This window comes from Hipposideros armiger, unplaced genomic scaffold (genome assembly GCF_001890085.2).
Source record: "Hipposideros armiger isolate ML-2016 unplaced genomic scaffold, ASM189008v1 scaffold_1046, whole genome shotgun sequence".
Classification (NCBI taxonomy): domain Eukaryota; kingdom Metazoa; phylum Chordata; class Mammalia; order Chiroptera; family Hipposideridae; genus Hipposideros; species Hipposideros armiger.
In genome coordinates this window covers 285,784-307,011 of record NW_017732396.1, presented here as the reverse complement: position 1 = coordinate 307,011, position 21,228 = coordinate 285,784, and the positions used below count along the sequence as shown (strand labels likewise).

Genomic DNA, 21,228 nt, shown 5'->3' with positions numbered 1-21,228 from the left:
ATCCTGTAGGGTTTTGATATACCTGTTGTCTTCTGTGATATTTGTTTTTGCTAATGTGTATGGGCTTTTTCCTTCAATCATCTTTTTCAGTCTCTGAAACATACAAACTCATATATGCAAACGGTATATTTGAATTTTACAAATCATTGATCTGGTGAGAGATCTCTGGCAAAATGCCTTTCTTGTCTTTGAAATAGGCATTAATTCATTGCCAGGCATTTACAAATCTTAAGTGTGAGAAAATGCAATCCTGTGCCCTATCATTGTCTGTAGACCTATGATTCACTTTTTGGACTCCACATTCTTTTTCAAAGACAGGTATTGAAGGTACAGAAAATATAGACACAGCACATATGCCTCAGGATATTTCAAGTTTCTACCTAGGATTCAAATGTCACCATAGAATATAGTATTGTATAACTATAAAAGCATGGACTTTGGAACTCCTACATGGGGAAATTTCGGTACATCTTATGTCTCAGCTTATAATTCTGAAAAGAATAAAAGCAAAAATAAGCATTTCAGAACAAGAAACAATATTTTGGATCATTTGGGTAGCAATAGTGCTTATCACAGTGCAAAGACCACAGTTGACACTTAAACACATCGGTCAACGTATATTCATATAGCTTAATAGCAGCATCTATTTCATTAGGGTTTAGAGGATTGTATACTTAGGGTAACCATAAGTAGGTGGTTATGAAAATAACAGTAGCTACCCTTTGATGACATCTACTTTTATGTCAATACGAAGTAAGCAAAATGATGCTAGTTGCTTTTACTTAATAAAAAATTACCCGGTCCTTGATTCATACCAAAGGAATTGGTATGCTTTTAAGGCTAATAATGAGATGAACACCACCCAACTTAACAGCAAAACCATTGGAGCTATCTGTGAACTTGTTCTTGAAAACACAGGTTTTAGATAAATAGTCAAACCCTTCTTTAAAATAGTTGAAGAGGTGTGGGATTGGAGACTGCTTATTATTTATTTTACAGAAATACCAGAGATGTAGAAATATTAAGTAAAATTTCATGTATAAATATTTATCATAATATTTCTGTTTATAATTGCATAAATGAGAACATTTGAATTTCAAATAGAAAAGTTACACCCCGTTTCTTGGAAAATGGAAATGCTATACTTCATATAGCAAGTAGAAATTATGTTTTAAAAATATTTAGTAACCTTGGAAAGTACAAAGACTATAGTGTTAATTGACCAAAAGCAGGAAACCTAATTATATACATTATTATATTAAGTTAAATAATTTCATGTGGAAAATAGATTGGAAGGAAACATCAAGTGCTTATTGTAGGCTTGTGGGTAGTTTTAAATTTTAGTTCTTCCCCCTTTCTGTACTTTCTAAATTTTTATAATGAATATTATTTTTATAATCAGAAACAAGCATAATTATAATTGAAAAAGAGCAAAGATAATGAAACAACTTTATGTTACACATTTTTTTACAAAATGACATTTTCACTTCTGCAGGTAGAAAGGAACAAAATCAAATCAAAAGAAAACAAAACAAACCCCAGGATTTAAAAATAAATTGTTCTTGTTTTTTCTTAAGCTATGGAAAGCATCTTTTCCTCACAGAAAATGAAGATAAAAAATATTTTTTTCTTTTCTCTATTCTATGGAAACATTTCCTGCCAGTTGGAAATCTTGACTTTAATTCTTGTTTTTTGTTTTTTTTTAAAGTGGTGAAAAAGTTTATTAGAAGAGGTCGTGCACTCTAAAGAATTAGGGGCGGGCCGAGCACAAAGCAAAAGCGGCTGAAGGCCCGTTGACTTTTATTCTTGACAGTGAGGAGAAATAGATAAAAAATTCTTCAGCTCTATATCGTGTGATCACAGTTAAAACTAAAAGAATTTTCATTTGAAAAAGTAATTTAAAAATCCAATTATTATTATTTGTTTAATGTTGATTATCTGTGGTTTCATATATTTCTTAAATCAAGAACTAAAATGGAAGAAGAAGAAATTAGTACCTCTGGCCATTTTGAAAGCTTTTAAAATGTCTATTTTTAAGCTTGTGGATTTTACCTATTTAGTGTTTTGAAATGTCAGTGCAGACTGTACTCTTTAATGCAGTGCATTTCACAATGCATACGTATCTGTGTATTTTTTCCTTGCAGTCATTTAGACTGATGTTTTTAGATATGTTTTATATTCGAGACCATGTCTGATCTATTAACCATCTAGTCTATGAATTCTTTGATAGTGTTATGTAATCAAATAAGAAAAAGACAGACCCATTATCTCATCTTTTTTCACATTTAGTGAAGCTGAAAACTCTTAAAATTATATATTTTATTCCCATCATCTCCCACCTCCCCCATTTATCCTTACTCATATTTAAATGTGTGCAATTTAAAAGACCGTTCTGATATTTATCCAAATCTTTATTTTTCTTGGTCAAAAGTTAACACACTTTGCATCATTTCACTTATTTAATCTTTTCATAAAGGCTGACAGCCCCAAATTCTGTATAGAAGGCATTGCTCTTCAGTCACACCTCATATATCTGGCGTTATTGGGAAATGAGGTTTCCACATGATTGAATTTTCCAGATAATTCAGCTGAGTTCGGCATGCTTTTGCTCCGCGCCTACCATGTGGCAAGCACAGGGGACAGAAGGCCTAGTAAATAAGATCTCAAAAGCTCATAGCCTGAGGGCTGGGGGCTGCGGTGGACCTGCCGCCCACAGACTTTCATAACTATAATACAATGTGCTAAGCACCATGATGTAAGTATGCACTAAGTGTTGTGGAAACACAAATGAAGGGAAAATTAATTCTTCATGTTGGGAGGGTGAGGGAGCTTAGGGGAAGCCACTGAGATGGATTCACTCTTAAGTTGGGTTTTTCACAATGAATAAGAATGAGAGAGAGAGAGAGACAGAGAGAGAGACAGAGAGAAGAGGTGTATTCTAGTTGAAATACTCCTAAGCCATAAAATGTTTAAATGTATATAAAAAAATTAAATAATGCAAATAAAATTATCGAAGCCAGTAATGCTACTACTAAGAATAGCAGCCAGCATTTATCCGTTTAACGGGCACTCACCATGTGTCTGGCACTGTGCTAAGTGCTTTACTTGAATTAATTTTTTCACAAATATATGTATTTATATATTCCCCAAAGAAAATCTGCTATGTATAATTCAGCCTTTTCCTAATGTTCTGCTATGAATGTAAATTTCTGTACTCCATTGTAAAAACACTTTAAGCTAGCCTGCTCGATGTCATTAGCCACCTTCACTACTTGGATATATTTAGTTAAGCTGTCATCATTCCAGTTCACAGTCAGCTTCATATTTACATCATCTCCTGCCTTCTGCTTGCCTAACATTTGTGATTCTTCTGTGGACATACTTCAGAACGTACATTGACAGCTTCTACTCAGGAAGATTTCATGGGCTCTTGAGAGCATTGTAGCACAGCGGGACCCTCGGATGGTCAATGGCGTTTTCTGTAAGTATGCAGGACAGTCCACAAGCACAGCTTTTGCTGGGATCACGCTTTATCTAGTTCATTGGTTTTTAACTAGGGTGATTTGGCTCCCAGGAGACACTTAGCAATGTCTGGAGACATTTTTGGTTGTCACAATTGGTGAGGTTCAGGGGATGAGTGCTATTGGCATCTAGCTGGTAGAAATGTTGAAGGGATGGAGGAGGCTGCTCAGCCTTCTGCAATGGACAGGTCAGCTCCACCCAGTAAAGAAGGATCTGATCTAAAATGTCCTTAATGCTGAGGTAGACAAGTCCTGTTTTGTTTAAGTTATAAATCTAAAAATGGGAATAATTTGTGCAATGAAGTCAAGTTTTTTTTTTTTCTATTTCGTATTTTGGGTCATAAGAGTATTGCATGGAAGAGCTGTTAGAAACTTGCATAGGCTAGCTACATTGCTCATTCATTAGGGGGCCTTAAAAATGGTTGAACTATTTATATAATAGTCTCATTTCTTTTTCTTGTTAAATGAAGAAACCTGTGTGTGTGTGTGTGTGTGTGTGTGTGTGTGTGTGTGTGTGTGTATATATATATATATATATATATATATATATATATATATATCCAGTAGACATGTTTAGTTCTCTCTGCAGGGAAAAAAAATGGGATGATGTAATGTCAGGAAACCTGTTAAACATTAACAATATCTTGGCAATTAAAAAAATAAATTCTGCAGAGAAAAAGTGATCAAATTTTCATAGTGGGAATTCAGCTTGTTTTTCCATTTTTGCCATGCTTTGTCATTCAATTCTATCTAATATTACCATTTTACCAATTTGCATCTGTATCTTTTAAATGTAAATATAGCATGGACTAAGATAGTTTGAAAATTGATGCTCTGTGAGATTTGCACAACTTTATTATTTCACATTTGTTCTGAGAGAAAAATAACTACTATTTTGAAAATCTCAATCAGCTAAAAAAGTCATATTCTAACACTTTTAAGGAAAGCAGCTCATGAGAGAAAATTTGACATTATAAACTCCAGGGAATGTCGTTTATTAATTTGTGGTCCCTAGTTAACGTTTTCTGTGCTAGAACTATAATCAGTTGAATTAAATGGCATAGTGATATTTATGTCAAATACCTGGAGAGAGATGTATGCTTTCTCCTTGGGTGGCCATCATTACATTTTTACTAGATATAATGAGCTGTTCAAAGACAAAAGGAGATGAAAGGGGGTAAAGTAGTTACAATAGTAGAAATTTTGGGAATATTGGAGATGTCATTGTGTACTGTACGGCTCATTCCCAATGGAAATGGAGTAATATTGCAACTTTTTCTCTAAAATTTATTTGTATTTTCTTCCACAAAATTTCCCAAAGTTTTTTTGCATCAGGCTTATGTAATGGTTTTACTCTGATTAAATATATATGTAGAGAGAGAGACAGAGAGAGAGATTATATATAGTACATATAATATAATGTGCATACACACATATGAATGCCTAATACATATAATTGAAGCTATAACAATCTGAAGAATATTTCTGTTTCATTATCATTTACTCTTTATTATATATTTAAATAATTTTACTTACATTTGATAAGTTTTCAACTTAATTTTATTCCTCTAATTGAATTTAGAGACAAAATTTCATTATGGATCATATATATTAATAGAAGTTACTAAAGTTAAAGAAAATGAATGATTTCCTGTATCAAAAATTTATAATTATAAGTTATTAAAGACCTTTAACAGTAATAGTTGCATAAATCACTTCTGACCCTAATTATGCTGTCAAGACTAGTGCATAAAATCTATTGTATACACACTTACATGCCATAAATGTGTTTTGGTAAGAGAATTGCAATGATGCTAATTTACAGAGCATTTTTATTTGTGTATCTGCTTATCCTTGCAATAGATTTATGAGGTAGGTATTATTTTAATCTTCATTTAAAGAAGAAACACAATCTCAGAAAAGTGACTTGAAGAATATAATTATTTTTTCTAATACCAAGGAAAGGCTAAGTATAGCAAGTCATTGCTGTAACTAAATAGATGCCAACTCCAACTATAACTATGATTCTTTGCTTTTTATAAAGGTATACTTAGAATGAGGCTCTTCAAGGATCCATGAATCCTATACCTTCTGCTCAATTAATATGACACCAGTGAGAAATGTTTAGAAACAAGCAAGAGAATTTATTTGCCACAAGTCTGTGATTCAGTACCCTTGATAAAACAGACTTCAGCAAAAAAATGAATGAGGGTTCCATAGAAGGACTCATCAATGCATGTTAGTTCTCCCAATTCCCCTTGCTAAAAAGTGATTTCATTTATAAAGAAGTTTAATATGTTAACTCCAAGGATAGTGTTATAGAGAGTAAACAAGCATATGATTATTTTGGAAGACTTTTAGTATTGTCAATGCACATTTCTTCTGTGTCAAAGCGGAGTAAGAAGTTCTATCTTCTAAATATGAATTAAAATGTGTCCTATAAATATCTTCATGCTTCTTGCATTAACTAAAAATTATTCTTCTTGATTCTGTTTTTTTACTGCCCCAAATTTACACTATTTCTCTTCTCCATATCTTACCCAAGCTCACTGATATAAAACTTTGCTTTAAATCCTTTGCTTTCTTACATTGCATTCACCCCACAATCCATTGCAATTTGATTTCCATAACTCCATGCTACTGATCATCCACCAACAGCCTCCTTGCAGCAGAATCTTACAGACACTTTTTATTTTTCCCATTATTCTCAGTATTTGATATCGCTGACCACATTCTGTTTAATGTGTGAAATATCCCATCTAGGGCAATGTATTAGTTTCCTAGGGCTGCTGTACCAAGTTACCAAAAAGTTGGATGGCTTAATACAACAGAAATTTATTCTCTTGCAGTTCTGGAGGCTCAAAGTCCAAATCAAGGTGTTGGTAGGGACATACTCCCTCCAACCCTCTAGGAGAGAATCCTTTCTTGCCTCTTTCATCTTCTGGTAGCCACAGATTTTCCCTGGCTTGTGTCAACATTCCCATCTTTGCTTTTTCTTCATATGGCTGTCTTTCCACTGTGTTTCTATCTCTGTGTCTCTTTTCCTTATAAGGACAGCAGTCGTGTTGGATTAGAGCCCACCTTAATGACCTCATCTTGACTTGATAATATTAGCAAAGACCCTATTTCCAAATAAGGTCACATTCACAGGTGCCACGGATTAGGACTTCAACATATCTTCATTGGGAGACACAGTTCAATACATACCTAAGAGCATGTCAGTTTGTGTTTGATAAGAAAAATAGAGCCATTATGAGTGAAAAGAAATAAGGAATTTATTACAATGATTTGACTTTCTGCAATTGTGGGATTCAATTAAACAGTTTATGTAAGGCTGCTGCTTTTGCATCTAGTGATGGTGTTGAACTTTGTAGCATAGGCTGCTGAGAAAAACAACAAATGGATGTAGAGTAAGAGGGAACAAGAAGAACTAGAGACTGTAAGGGTAAGCTGGAACCCCAAGAACAAATTGGAACCCGTGTCCATCTCTCAGAGCCTCCAACTTCACTGATGTGGGTGCCCTGCTGAGTAGGCTGGTGCAGGTCACCATGTGCTCCATACACTCTGTGCTCAGGATGTGGGGAAGCTGAAGGAGATGATCTGACAGGAGGAATTATGTGCCAGGATTTGGACAAGGTAATGGAGTTGAGATCAGTGGAAGCTGGAAGAGCTGCAGGCCAAGCTGTTCCCCACAACAAAGCAAACCAGCCGATCAGCAACAATGGGTACGAGCAGCAGGAAAACCCGGCACTTCAGCAATCCTGCAAGCATAAACTTGGCTGCTGCTTTGCTTCTGCTCCTGCACAAATTTCTTGTGTGGCTAACCTTAACACAGCACTAAACAGGGAAGAGAACTGGCATTTTTGGTGTCAGTTTAGCTAATGTGACAAAGCATAAAGCTACAGCAGCCCACCTTTGTCAACTTGGTACAGACACATACCTTTTATAACTGTTCATACTTTCCAAAAAACATAATAGTAAAATAATTCTTCTGCCCTTTAATCCATTTTGGGATGTTGCTTATTCCTTTTCTAAGTCATAGTCTTCTTTAATATCCTGTAATTTCAATACTGAATTACGAGGTTAGCTACTATCAAAACTACTTATACTAGATGGTAGGCAGATGGGGAAAGGGAGGGAAAAACGGTGCGTGTGTGTGTGTGTGTGTGTGTGTGTGTGTGTGTGTGTGTGTGTGTGACTGTACATACAATAATATCAAAATAAGGAAGAAATACTCATAACCATTACTACCCTCATTTCTGTAACTGGTCACATGGTTGTAGCTGGTATTTATAATTTCCATCTTCCACTATGCAATGCATATTCTCTTCGTTTTCAGCAAGCACCATAGCTGGTCATTGTTCTTAATGAGGTAAACAAAACATTCATTCTTGATGTATCTGGGCTATTATCAGCATGCCTGTATTGAGCTTAGTTTTTCATTGATTTCTATCATATGACATGGCAGTACTAAGAGGTATTTCAGGTGATCTCTTGTATTTCAGACATACTCCTCTTTTCCCATATTGTGGTGGTATCAACCTAGTTTCTTCTTGATATTTATAATCAATGGTCACACATTGTGTAGTAATCCTTTATTCGTTTGTTGATTCACTGATATGAAGAGTCCAAAGTGACTACAGGGACGTCTCAACCTCAAACTAATGGAACCATTTTTAAGGCCACTAGAGGCAGCATTCCATTACTGGGAACTAAACAGCTCTGGACCAACACAGTCCAATATCTTGGGGCCCTGAAGCAAAATTTTTCTTATTGGATCTGGTAGAGTGAGTGAGAGGAGCCACTCCTATTTCCACCCCTTGATTTCCAGACCCATAAGAGATATGGTTATGAAAGAAACAGCCCTATATTGGTTGTAGAGTTATCTCATAAAGCTTCCTGAAGCATATTAGTTCATTTGCACAAGATAATGGCGACCAACTGTTGGCATAACTGAGTCTTCCAAAGGCCATTCCACTCTCCTGTCAAACTAGCTGCAAGGTGATGGGAACATAGTAAGACCAGTGAAATTCCACGAGTGTAAGCTCTTTCTTCAATTTGTTGTTATTTGATTTTCTTCATCAGAAGTAATACTATGTGGAATTCCATGACAGTTCATCACACATTCTGTAAGTTCCTGGATAGTGATTTTGGCAGAAACTTCATGAACACAGAAAGGAAAATTCATATCCTCAGCATCTATTGCAGTGAGAACAAAGTACTGCCCTTTCATGATATAAGTGGTTCAATATAATCAATCAAACACAAAGGAGCTAATTCCTCTGGGGGATGCTGCTTTAGGGATTTATTGGAGGGATTTAACTGTATGCAATTATGGAAAGTAGTTAAATAGTCTTTGTAAGGCTGTTGCTCTGATGCTGGGCCTGAGGGACTCAAGGCATACAGTCAGGAAGGAAAGGCAAATGTGTTTGGGAAAACAAGGACAAAGCAGAACCTGTAAGGTTGATCTGGAACCCATGAAGACAAAGTGAAACCTATCTCCAAGGCTCCAACTGCAATGATGCAGTGATTTTCTAGCTACCCAATCCTTTCTCATATATGTGCCCACATGCCTGGCCCTGGATCAGGAACTGAATAGGGATATTCTGTGAGATCTGCAGGAGCTGGGGACCCAGCTGCTGCCCCACAATAGTAAGGTGAACCACCATATCTTGATGGTACACCCAAGCTGCAATAGCACTTGGTCATATAGAAATCTTCCAAGCATAAATATGGCTACTGCTTTACTTCCACTTTCTAAATCTTATCCAAATTTCATTTGTGTCCAAGCCTAATCCAAAAACATACAGAGTAGTCACAGTTTAGTTAAATTGATGTAGTGTAAAAAATATCATGAGAGTCAAAAAATGTTAAATTGAATGAATAAATAAATTAATGGATGGATGGATAGATTTTTGAAATGTCTCAGGTCACTCCTTGGCTCCATTTTTATCCATCTCGTTTGAGGCTAGTCGCTCACCTCAACTTTTTAGTATTCTAAACCAAAACCAATGATCTCTTATGATAAGGAGAGCAGTTAAAATATAGTTGGGACTAAAGGGAGCTGCCAGATATAAGAGAAAGTGTTCTGAAAATGGAATATGGAAACTGAGGCTCTGGTCCTCCAATTGGTCTGGGTGACCAAGAGAATAATTTGATTTCTCTTTGGCAAAGCATTTTATATCCCACTGAATTCTATATTCTTTGATTTATTTTGATCATTTTCTGAGGAAGAACCCCAAACTAACTGATTTCACATCAAACATTATTGGTTAAACTTTTTATTTTAGTCTTATAAGGAGAACAATTCATTTATTTAGTTATTTCAGCTATATAGAGAGTAGAGAAAGTTAACATTTCTTTCTTTTTTTTTAAAGATTTTATTGGGGAATTGGGGGAGGAGAACAGCGTTGGGGAATAAGGAAGAGGAACAGACAGGTTGCTATCCTTTTGTCCTTCAGTCTAGTTGTGGAGGACTTCACTTCACTGGCCCATGTTGGTATTATCATTGCACTTTTCCTGGATGAGGCAGTCACTCGCAGGCCATTGGATGGCTGCTCACGGTGGCTCACTCCCACTGCTGGCCAGCCCTACTGCAGCCTATGCCGTTGCCGGCAACTCACGGCAGCCCAGCTCCATGTTGAGCTGTTGTTTACCATCTTAGCTGTAGAGGGCACAGCGTCACTGGCCCTCATGTGGGATCCGAACCAGGGCCCTGCTGCTCAAAGCTCACGTCCCAAGCCAACTCCTAACTAACTCGGCACTCGGTCAGCCAGAGAAAGTTAACATTTCAAACACCCAAAACTACATACATACAGTGCTACTAGGTATGTTTGCATACCATATATGCCTGAGTGTAAGGAGAACACATAATCTTGATATCGTATAAAAATGATATCTGCTTTACCCAAGTAAATGATTCAAAAAATTGAAGGAGGAAATTGAATATAAATATATGTATGTATACTTGGATTCATTTATAGACATAGATGTATAATAAATAAAGTAGTTAAATAGTAAAATGATATAGTTAATATAATTATGTATACATATTTTAATCTTGTTTATAAAATGTTAATGTAGTCATTCTCTGTTTCACTTTCAAAATATGTATGTGAAAATTTTATTCAAACTTTTCATATACATGTTTGACATCGTCTATCACTGTAGCCATATTTTGAATCATACATCACAATATTATAAAGTACATCATCTTTAGGTCCATCTATGTTGTTTGAAAAATAGGATTTTTGAATGTGTGTATGATGCTGTCATTGGAAATACTATGTTTTCGGAAACACCAGTACCTATGTCTTTTTTGTTGTTTGTGTGTTTGTTTTTCAGCTTTTTTAGGTAGATAAATGCTATATCTTCAATGCAACTTCTGGCTCTGTTTATAGAAGTAGTTTTTAAAAAGTGACTTACAAAAAAACTGGTAGTTTGATTTCTGACACAAAGCTCCAGAAATAATTACTAAATTTTCTTTTGTCTTCTTTTTCTTAGTCCCTTTATCCCCTTTCTCCCCTCACCATTCTGTTCCTTCCTTTATCCATCTCCTCATTTTTTCCCTTTTTTTGGTAGCCAAGTCTATCACCTAACATCTATAAGCATCCAAAAATAACATTGACTGAGGTCCTCAAAAGATTATTTCCCAACTTCACAGGTCAAAATTGATCAATTTAGAGTTCTCTGTATTATGACAGACCATGTAAAGTTTCAACTGTAATATCTCATCCAGATAGATATTCAGGGTATAATATATTTGGTTTTCACAAAGCCTTTTAAGGCAAGGATTCTCATATAAATTTTTATCCATGGGAAAACTGAGGCTGAGGAATTCCTTAATCGTTCAAGCTCTGTCTGATCCCCAAACCCTTGTTTATTTCATCACAATACACTGATATTTACATAAAGATGATTCAGTTTGTTTTAGCTCTTTCATTGTCATATTCTTAGATATGTAGCCTCAATTTTCCTATTCTACCACTCTGTATTTTCAGATGAGTTGTAAGAATGTTGATAACTCAAAATTTGCTGAAATTTGCCTCCTGCTGCTCAGTCCTTAGAGAAGTACCCACCTTCCTGGTATTTTGAAACTCCCAAGGTACTTATGCCAAACTCTGTCTTCTCTCCAGGAAATAAAAAGCACCCTTGCAAATCAATATTTACAAGCCCACTAGTTTCCCATGACTAGACACGTTTAAACCTCTGGTCATGATGAAAGTAAAATCTACTCAAATGCATTTTTACTCTATTATATATCTGCCCAGATACTTATCATCTTTCACCTTTCAGTAACTATGTTTAATATATCTATATATTTCATATCCAGTAAGTCTATCTGTATACCACAAATCCTTTATCTATTAAATAAGACTCTGTATTTAACAACTGCATGATAAGTTCAGTTACTGCATAAGAAATTATTACGCTGATCTGTATCACAGTCAAGTGTTCAAATTCTATCTGAAAAAGAAAACTACAAGTTTTAGTAAATATGAATACTTATCATTAATATAAATTTACTTTTACATATTTGTTTTTGAAACATTTCAATGTTGAGAATTGCTATAATGTCAATAAACACAGAATATTCACATTGAAGATTATTCCTGCCTTGAAAATAATATTTTTAAATAGTGTTATGGGTTGAATTGTGCCCCCTTCTCTTCCCCAATTCATATGATGAAGTCCTAGCCTCCAATATCTCAGAATGCGGCCTTATTTGGAGATACAGTATTTAAAGAGGTCATTAAGTTAAAATGAGGTCATAAGGGTGGACAATAATCCAATAGGACTGGGGTCCTTACAAAAACGGAAAATTTAGACACAGAGACACACACATGGAAGGTAGATGATATGAAGACACAGGGAGAAGATGGCCAACTACCAGCCCAGGAGAGAGGCCTGAAAGAGGTCCTTCCTTCACAGCCCTTAAAACAACCAACTTTGCCAACCCTTTGATTTTGGACCCCTAGCCTTCAGAACTGAGACAATATATTTCTGTTGTTCAAACCACCCAGTCCATGGTACTTTGTTAAGGCAGCCTTAGGAAACTCATGAAATACCATTCTGAAATATTTGCTTACAGGCATCCATGTAAATGGACTTTTTTTTCCCATTGACTAGAATGTAGACTTTAAGTTTAATTTTATTATTATAACTGTACACAATATAAATAAATTATATTATGGATTTCTGCTATATTTTTCTACTTATATTTTCTCTGTATTGCATTCCTTTTAAATGTATTAATATTTTAAAATTTATTATTTATTATAAAATTTCTTTTAAAATGTCAGGTAAAAATTGTAAGACAGGACAACTTTAGCAAGTTTATTTTATATTTTTCATAGGAAATATTTAATACTTTCTGCTATTTCCAGTGAGATAAGTGCTATTCTTTAGTGGAGTAATTTTATACTTCAAAAGACATGACATCTAACTTTCTACAGCACAGTTGGGAATTTGTTTTAAAAAGCTATTATAAAAGTTGCTAAGAGAGAGAAAATTATAGAATTATTACCATTGGACTTATTAATTGGTTCTCCCAAAACATAGTCTCTTGTCTGTCGGTAATGTAGAAGACCTTTTTATATAAAAGAGGAGAAATTAAATAATAGATGTTATCAAAAATGAAATTAAAAAAGTAAAAATAGCTTTGCTTAAGAATAAGAAAACATGGAGCTTATGAAAGCAATTGAATCATCACAAAATTAAACCATAAATAAATAAATAAAATTTTCAAACCATACTATTTACCTTAATTTACCTTCCAATGAATTGGGATTTGCATCACTGAAATTCAGATATTCGGGGCTTGCTTGAATTCTTTGGCTGATGTTTTTTCTAAATATATCTATTAAAAATGGAGCCATTTTCCTCATAGACATGCTTGAAAATTTTGGGACTTGAATGTGGATAGTTTGGGGAATTTTATTTATTTTTTTCTGGAAAAATAGGTCAATTAAAAAATACTACCTTAATAGCAACCTAAAGATATTTGTTAACTAGTTGAAACTGTTGTCAAAATGTACCTCTTTGTTCTTTTTGTTTGTTTGCTTTTGTTTTTCAAAGGTTTACTTACATCATGCCAAGGGATGTAATTATAAGCTTTGCAGCGTTTATTAGAATATTTTTACCATATTTTAAATAAAAGCATGTTTGATAGCAGGGCAGCACTTTAGTATTTCCCAAGATACACGGTGTCTCCTTCTTTTGTTTTTAGAAGTTAATGATTAATTACGTTAATTCCAAGATTATAAAGATATTTACTAAATATCTCAAAATTTTCAGGATAGCCTTTTCTTGGATCCTGTTTATTTGGTGGATTTTCCAAGTTAGGAGGAAACGGGAGTGTTTGATTGACATTCCATCATAACATGAATATAATGGGTTCTTGAAGTTCAAGTGGGAACTAACTGAAACTTTTCACTGCTTTGTAATATGCTTGTCCTATGTCTTTGGTATCTCAAACTGAGTTACATATTGGATATAAGAAAGTTTTTACAACCCTCCTTTGGTAAACACAATGATGAAAATTGTGAAAAGAGAATGAAAGTTGCATCATTTAGAGCAGGTTAGCTGAACAATTTAATTGATTATAATACATTTATTTTACCTTCTCTAGGTTAATGGAAGAATGGCATAAATCAAATTGAAATAAAGAAATGAAGATGTAATTTCTAAAATATTGACTAAGAATCTCCACTTCTGTTAAAAATAGTTCAATTTTCAATTATAGAGCATTTTTTTCTAAAGGACACATGTGCATGACTTAATTTTATTCAAAATTTATTTGTTGCATTTTGTAAGCCAGTTGGAAGTGACTTCTATGATGAGATAGATGGCAAATGTAGTAGAAATGTATCTGACATAGCTTATGACATAGTTCTGATTTTCCCCTATAAATAATATGCTGTTAAACAGATTCAGCACAGTGTAAAAGGTCCTAAAAACACATAATAGTGTATTTCTATTCTACTTTGAAGGAGTTCCAATGTTTTACCATTAACCTGACACTCGATTTCTCCAATATAAAAGAGCTGTTGTGAAGATTAAATGTCTAAAATATGTGACATTTAACTCAGAGGCTTTCTGTAGTAAGAAAATAATAAATAAAATAATTCACTATAACTCAACAAACATTCATACATTTGTAAATTTAATGTTAAAGTTAAGAGTAGTAAATGCTAGTAACAGTAATGTGGAGATTGTCCTAAAACATACAAGTTCAGATTCATAGCTATTACTGTCCCCAGGGGATGTTAAAGCCAGTCAGGGTAGATTTTTTTTTTGGCTCAATCCATGGGATTTACCCCTTAATCCAATAGTGTATTCTCTGACCCTCTCTTGGGCTTTTGATATTCATAAAATCATTTATAATAAAATGGAAAATGAAATAAAAAATAAAAAATATATGATAAAATGGGAAAATATGTAATAAAAATAGAAACAAGTGGGAAACTATCTCTGTGCTCCATCCCTTTGAGAATCCATAGTCATCCAAACTGGAGAAACTACTTTCACTTCTGTCTCTGTTCAATTTAATCCTTGCCAGTGAACCTCCTAGTCATGGCTGCTTACAGGTTGTGGTTATAGGAACACTGATTTTTAGGGACTAAATTAAGCCCCCAGTCAGTTGGTAAAGGGCAGTGAGGAGCAAGGAATTGAAAATTACTTTCAGATATTACTAATCTGCACCAGGTTTGGGTTAGGAGTCTAGAAATAAATAAGTTCTGTAGCTTATTACACATCACTTAAGTTGCTTGTTTCCCATGTTCTTTAATTAACTCCTGTTATTTTAAAGAGAGCTTTTGTAATGTTTTCACTTAATTGTAGGAAATGATGGTCTTCATTCAAACCTTTAACTTTTGTTGTTGTTGTTGTTCTTTTTCTCCTCAGGGATGCAGATCTGTTCTTGTTAGACACAAGAAAGACCCAAGCTTTAGATGTGGGCTGGCTTGTCTTCGACATCACTGTGACCAGCAATCATTGGGTGATTAATCCACAGAACAATTTGGGCTTACAGCTCTGTGCAGAAACAGGAGATGGTAAGCGCTGAATTTCATATATTTTCTGTGGTGCTGGTTTTATACATTGAGAGTTTCAGTTTTTTTTGTGGAATTTAACCAATATATGCTTTATACTTATGAGGTGCAAGGTAGCATATTCCATTGGACAGTGCACTATTTTAGTTAATCAGTTTGGGAACACATTTATTCAACACGCATTTACTGTCAAGTTCTGTGGTGTGACTGGAGAGGTAAAGAAGAAGTAGTTACCATTCCTACTCCTGAGGAACTTTTAGTCTTTTATTGAAGAGCTATATGGAAACAAGCAGAAATACTGTGATATAATAATACCAAAAGGGGGCCGCCGAGTGGCTTAGTTGGTTAAGAGCTTGCTCAAGAGTGTGAGCTCTGAGCAAAAGCAGTTCGAGTCCCAGCCCGAGATGAGCAGCCGCTGAGCGGCGAACAGGTGGCAGGATGGTTCAGCTAAAAACAAACAAACAAACAAACAAAAAAACCAAAAGAAAACTATATAATGAATGCTATGGATCTATGTCTTGATTGTGGTGATGGTTCCAAACTATATAATTTGTAAACACGTATAGAACTATACATGAAATAAGAATAAATATTATCATATGCAAATGATATCTTAAAACCTGATTAAAAATAGCAAAGAAATATATATTTTAAAAGGTGCTAGGGGGCCGGCTGAGTGACTCAGTTGGTCAAGAGCTTGCTCAAGAGTTTGAGCTCTGAGCAACAGCGGTTCGAGTCCAGCCCGAGCTGAGCAGCCGCTGAGCTGCCAACAGGTAGCAGGATGGCTCAGCTAAAAAAAAAAAAAAATCATGAAAGGTGCTAGGGAAGCAGGCAAAAGAGCTGCCAATGATAAAAGGGGGAGAGGAGGATGGAGATGGAACAAAAGAGTCATAAAAAATGCAGAAAATACAATTGGGCTAGGTCTTAACATATTGTAATATTTGGTGAAAGATAAATAGCTCCAAAATATCCTGTGGGAGGGGTCTATAGGAAATCTTCATTTTTAAGAAGCTCTAGAAGTTATGCTTATGTTCACAAGTATTAATTGAGCAACTGTGTGCTGTGTGCTTGGCTAGATGGTAGAGATAAAATGGTGAACAAATGCAAGATGGCTTCCTGAGCTTGCAGTTGAGATTTCATGAGGTAGTAATCACATAATAATATTGTTGAATGCATGTCAGCACACACTGAGAACAGTTTGATGGACTTACGCGTATTGAAAAGCGAGTGAATTCAAACTATGATCTTAAGGATCAAGAAGATGTGATTAGGGAAAATGTTGGGGGCTAGCCATTTCAGACAAATGGAAATGCGTTCTCAGACTGTGGTGAGAGGGGTCTTGGTACATTTGATTAGGAGGTCAGACAAGCCAAGGTCAATTTATTCAGAGCCTGTCTGTCTTTGATCACTGAAAGAGGCCAAGAGTTTTAAATTCAATCTTTAAAGTTTTATTTGTCATGGTAGGAGGATAGAACGTAATTTATTTAATGACTTGTTAGCTTGATTAGCAATTTTCTTCTAATATTTAGAAGTATACCAAGTCGACCTCCATTGTGCTCTTGACCAATACCCTGCAAATGTCAGGGTCAGGCCTAGGGAGGGTGGTTTTTAATGGGATGATTAATTAGAGGACATGCCTTATTACGTTTTATTCACTTTAATTATTCACACAATCAGGCAATAGAAACCTTGGTCCTAGAATCTGTCTCACTCATTTCTTCATGCTCTGCTTAATGAACTACAGTTAAGCATAAATTGTGTCTCTCTTAGATCCCTTGCAAGGGGGTTCATTACTGTAAGCAGCAGGACTTCACGGTGGCATTGTTTTATCTATAAGTATTTTCACAAACTGAGAATAATACTATAACCAATGTTGTTACTCCAGTGATTTTGTATATGGGATGAGGCTGACAGCCACAAATTAAGTATATTCCAGAGTTAGCCTCGTGAAGGTTTCATGTGCCTCAGATCTTGGTCTAGGGAAAAAAAAATGTTTTTACTGAGTGTTATAGACAAGTTTCAGACATTTCCCCCAAAATTCAGGCTTTTTCTTATATTTTAATTACAATGCTGAGTTTTTTATAAACAATTCAAATATTTTGAATTATAGGTTATTTTTTCAATTATGGCTTTGAGATTAGCATTCAGGATTTTCAGAGTGCAAGCATTATAAATGTAGACTGAGAAAAACACACATTTAAATAATCTTCCAAGAATTCTTACAATGTTAAACTACTGTGTATTTACAGTCAGAAACGTGACTGGGAAATCAGCACTGTAGGGGTAAGCCAGTTGTTTCTTCCCTGGTATGCGGCCCAAACAAAAAAAATTAAATTAGTGGTATGTGCTTCTCCCAGTCTTCTCCTTAGGGATATGCTTGAAATGTCTGACTAAACAGCTCAAGAGATCTGTGAAATATTATCAGCCTTTTTCCTTTTAATTCCCTCCCTTGCAACCACCCCTCTTGAAAATTCTGAAATTTATCTTTTGTTTGTTCTTTCCTTCTCTTGTATTGGTTCTTTTCCCTTTGCTATCTATATAATTTTGCTACTATCTGCTTTCAATTTAACTTTTTGTCTAAGAGAACTACTTTATATTTTGAGTTCCCCTCTCCCCTTGATTTATTTCTATTCTCTTTTAAGGGTAATTTTACTTTAAATTACTGTTGTATTATTTATGGTATTTTTTTAGACACTAAAATAAACTAATATTTCACTTTTTTTCAAATTCTTTAAGAGTTAGGTTTGAGATACACAGCGTTCTGTCGCTCTTTTTGGTCTTGTATAATATGAAGATATTAAAATAGTTAAATATGCTAGGCAAGCTGGCTTTTTGCATTTAAGCAAAGCAAGTTTTAACCAGAGGTAGAGCATGTATGAATTTAGGAAAGCAAGTGGCCTTTCCAGTACCTTTATTTTATTAACTACAACCTCATGATAAATATAGGTGATATTTCTCTATGAATATGGATAACCACATGCTTCCATTTATTACTACTCCAGTCATTACTCCTGTTGATGTTCTCAACATGATGGTGTGATGTTGTTTTAAACAGAGCAGGCAAACCATCTTTTATTTGCAGTAATCGATTCTGAATATGTTTAGTTCTTTGCAAAAGGATGATACTCAGGAAAGCCTGCTTTCAAATTCATTTGTTGACTATTATGCATTTATTTACTTGTTAGACATAAAATTATTGAGTGCCTGTACATGCAAGACAAAATGTTAAAGAGAATATAACCTAGAAAGAATCAGGTACCCTAAATGCTAAGAATTGTGATACAATCAAGAAACTGTAAGAAAACAGAAGAGAAATAGTTAACTCCAAATGGGACACAGACAAGAAGACCATGGTTCAGGTGGCTTCCTGGCTAGGGCATCTGGGTAAGATTTCAAGAAATGGAGGTAAGGAGGGAGGGAGGGTATATGGAATGGTGGTGAGAACAGGAGGAGAGAACACATTCCTGAATGAGTAAACAATGTGAGTAAATACATAGAATGAGAAAATGACATGATAGAGTTTGGGGAAAGTCAACAGTCCAAAGTTGGCCAGAATAACTTTCATGTAAAAAATATGATTGTAGATGCTAATAGGAAAGTGATTTGGAGACAAATCATAGCAGGAACATGAAATCTAACATATGTATAATATGTTCTTGTAGGGTGATCACACCTCATAAAAGAACTAGACTTGCTGCTTTAATCAATCACAGGAACACCATCGTAATTACATGTTGGAATGAATATCAGTTTCATGAGGTCATAGTATGTGTATTTCTCGTTCACAATTGTACCCGCGGTGCTTGGTACAATGCAGGTTACAGGTATTAAAAACATGTCTTGAATAATCAGTGAATGAGTTTGTGATTTAAACGGCTCTTTTAGACCACCTGACATTGAACATGTTAGTCTGAAGAGGACGTTGCAAAATGTGAGTTTGGGATGTTATTAACCAAACCAGTCTGGTGTAATACTGGAGAAGAATTTTGTACCACAAACCACAGTGCGGTAGTTAAAATAGTTTCAATCATAAGGTGAGGAGAAAGTCAGTGATGAATATTATTAAATTTTGTTTATCCTGTTCCTGCAAAGAAAAAATAGCAGAGGGCTAAATATATTTTGAAAATAAAAAGACTGCTGAAATGAAATGTAGCATTATGATTCCTCAGAGGACCTGTAGAAAATACCTCAGTTTGTGAAATATTCCTTTTAGAAATATAACAAATGAACTGTCATGGATTTGGCAGAAGAGTTTAAGAATATTCTATTATTTTTTTCATGGAGTAGATGATTCTCTGAGCTTCACTTTTGTGTTTCAGTAAAATAAAACAAACATATAAGCAAGTAAACAAACAAAAATCACTGCTTTTTAATGGACAACCTGGATTCCAGACAAGTAGTTATATCCAATTGTGCAAAACCAGTTTCAGAGTTCTCAGGCACTCTTCCATGGTGATTAATAATCTCCATGATAAAATATGTATTCTCTTTTTTAATAGCAAATTGGTAGGCTTAGGTCTGTCTTATAATTTAGTGCAAGATTTTCAGTTCCCTAAGTTATAAAGATTATTATCTGACTTATTAAGTCTTTACTACTATTGTAATTAAATCTATGGAAAGTATTATCCTTTACATATATATGCACACAAAGTTTATTACACAAGTAGCATTTTAATCTAGCTTTTAAGACTTGGGGTTTTCACCACAAGCATTATAATTTCTCATTTTTTGATGGTCTAATCTTTCCAAGTAAATTAATTCTTTTTCAAACTTAGGTTTATAGAATAATTTAGAGATGTAAAAACAAAGATAGTATTTTTGTGATCATTAGAATGTCTTTTTAAAAACCCTAGATTTTTAGACATTTTAGGTTTGGCAATACTCAGAATGAATTTTGCCAGTGACTGTTTTCTTCTCTGTTCAAACCCACTTACTTATATGTCAAGGAAAATTCAATCCGTATGTTTTTTATTCATTTGTATTCAAGTCATCAAAATGTTGTTTTGTCAAAGTATTGTTTAATGTCCAAGAAACATTATAAGGTTCTTTTTAAAATAAGATTCTAAAATACATTTTTCTTAAAAAAAATGTGGCATAATTTCCAAGCATATAAGGTAAAAATTCAGATTTAAAGTAATAGGTCTCAAAGTTTCACTAAATTTTGTAGCCAAATCAAGAAAAAAAAGATTTCAGAGGTATAATTATCAAGTTAAATTCCATTATAATTGATACTTAAATATAAGTTAAACAAATTTATAATCATTGCTACAGATAACATAGAATTTAAAGATTTGATACCTAATTTAAATAAAGAGGGTAAGTAAATAAAATAGATTGCTCCACTCTGGAAATATAAATTCTAAGAAGAAATCATTAGGAAAGCTAGATTCAAATCTTGGCTGTGACAAAATAGTGTATATTTTAGCCATAGCATCAATAAAATAAGTGTAATAGTAATTACCTTACAAAGACAGTGTGAGGCTGTATTAGGTGATAGGGCCTGGAATATAGTCATACAGAAATACAGATCTTTGCGTTGAATTGGATTGAGACCTCACAGAGACTTTTCACTTACTCTAGGTGGCACTCCTTTAATTTAGGACCAATTCTTTTTATTGTGGAGGTTTTACAGGTGTTTTAAGGGAGTTTTAGATAAA

General features: G+C 34.4%; 1 protein-coding gene across 1 annotated transcript in view; it reads left to right on the top strand.

The window, feature by feature from the left end:
- The window catches only part of BMP5 (bone morphogenetic protein 5), a 123,502-nt gene that overhangs the window by 68,392 nt on the left and 33,882 nt on the right, over positions 1-21,228 (top strand). The window contains exon 3 of the mRNA XM_019631780.1: positions 15,426-15,574. Coding sequence (XP_019487325.1) covers positions 15,426-15,574 — 149 coding nt within the window. The remainder of the gene's footprint in view (positions 1-15,425; positions 15,575-21,228) is intronic.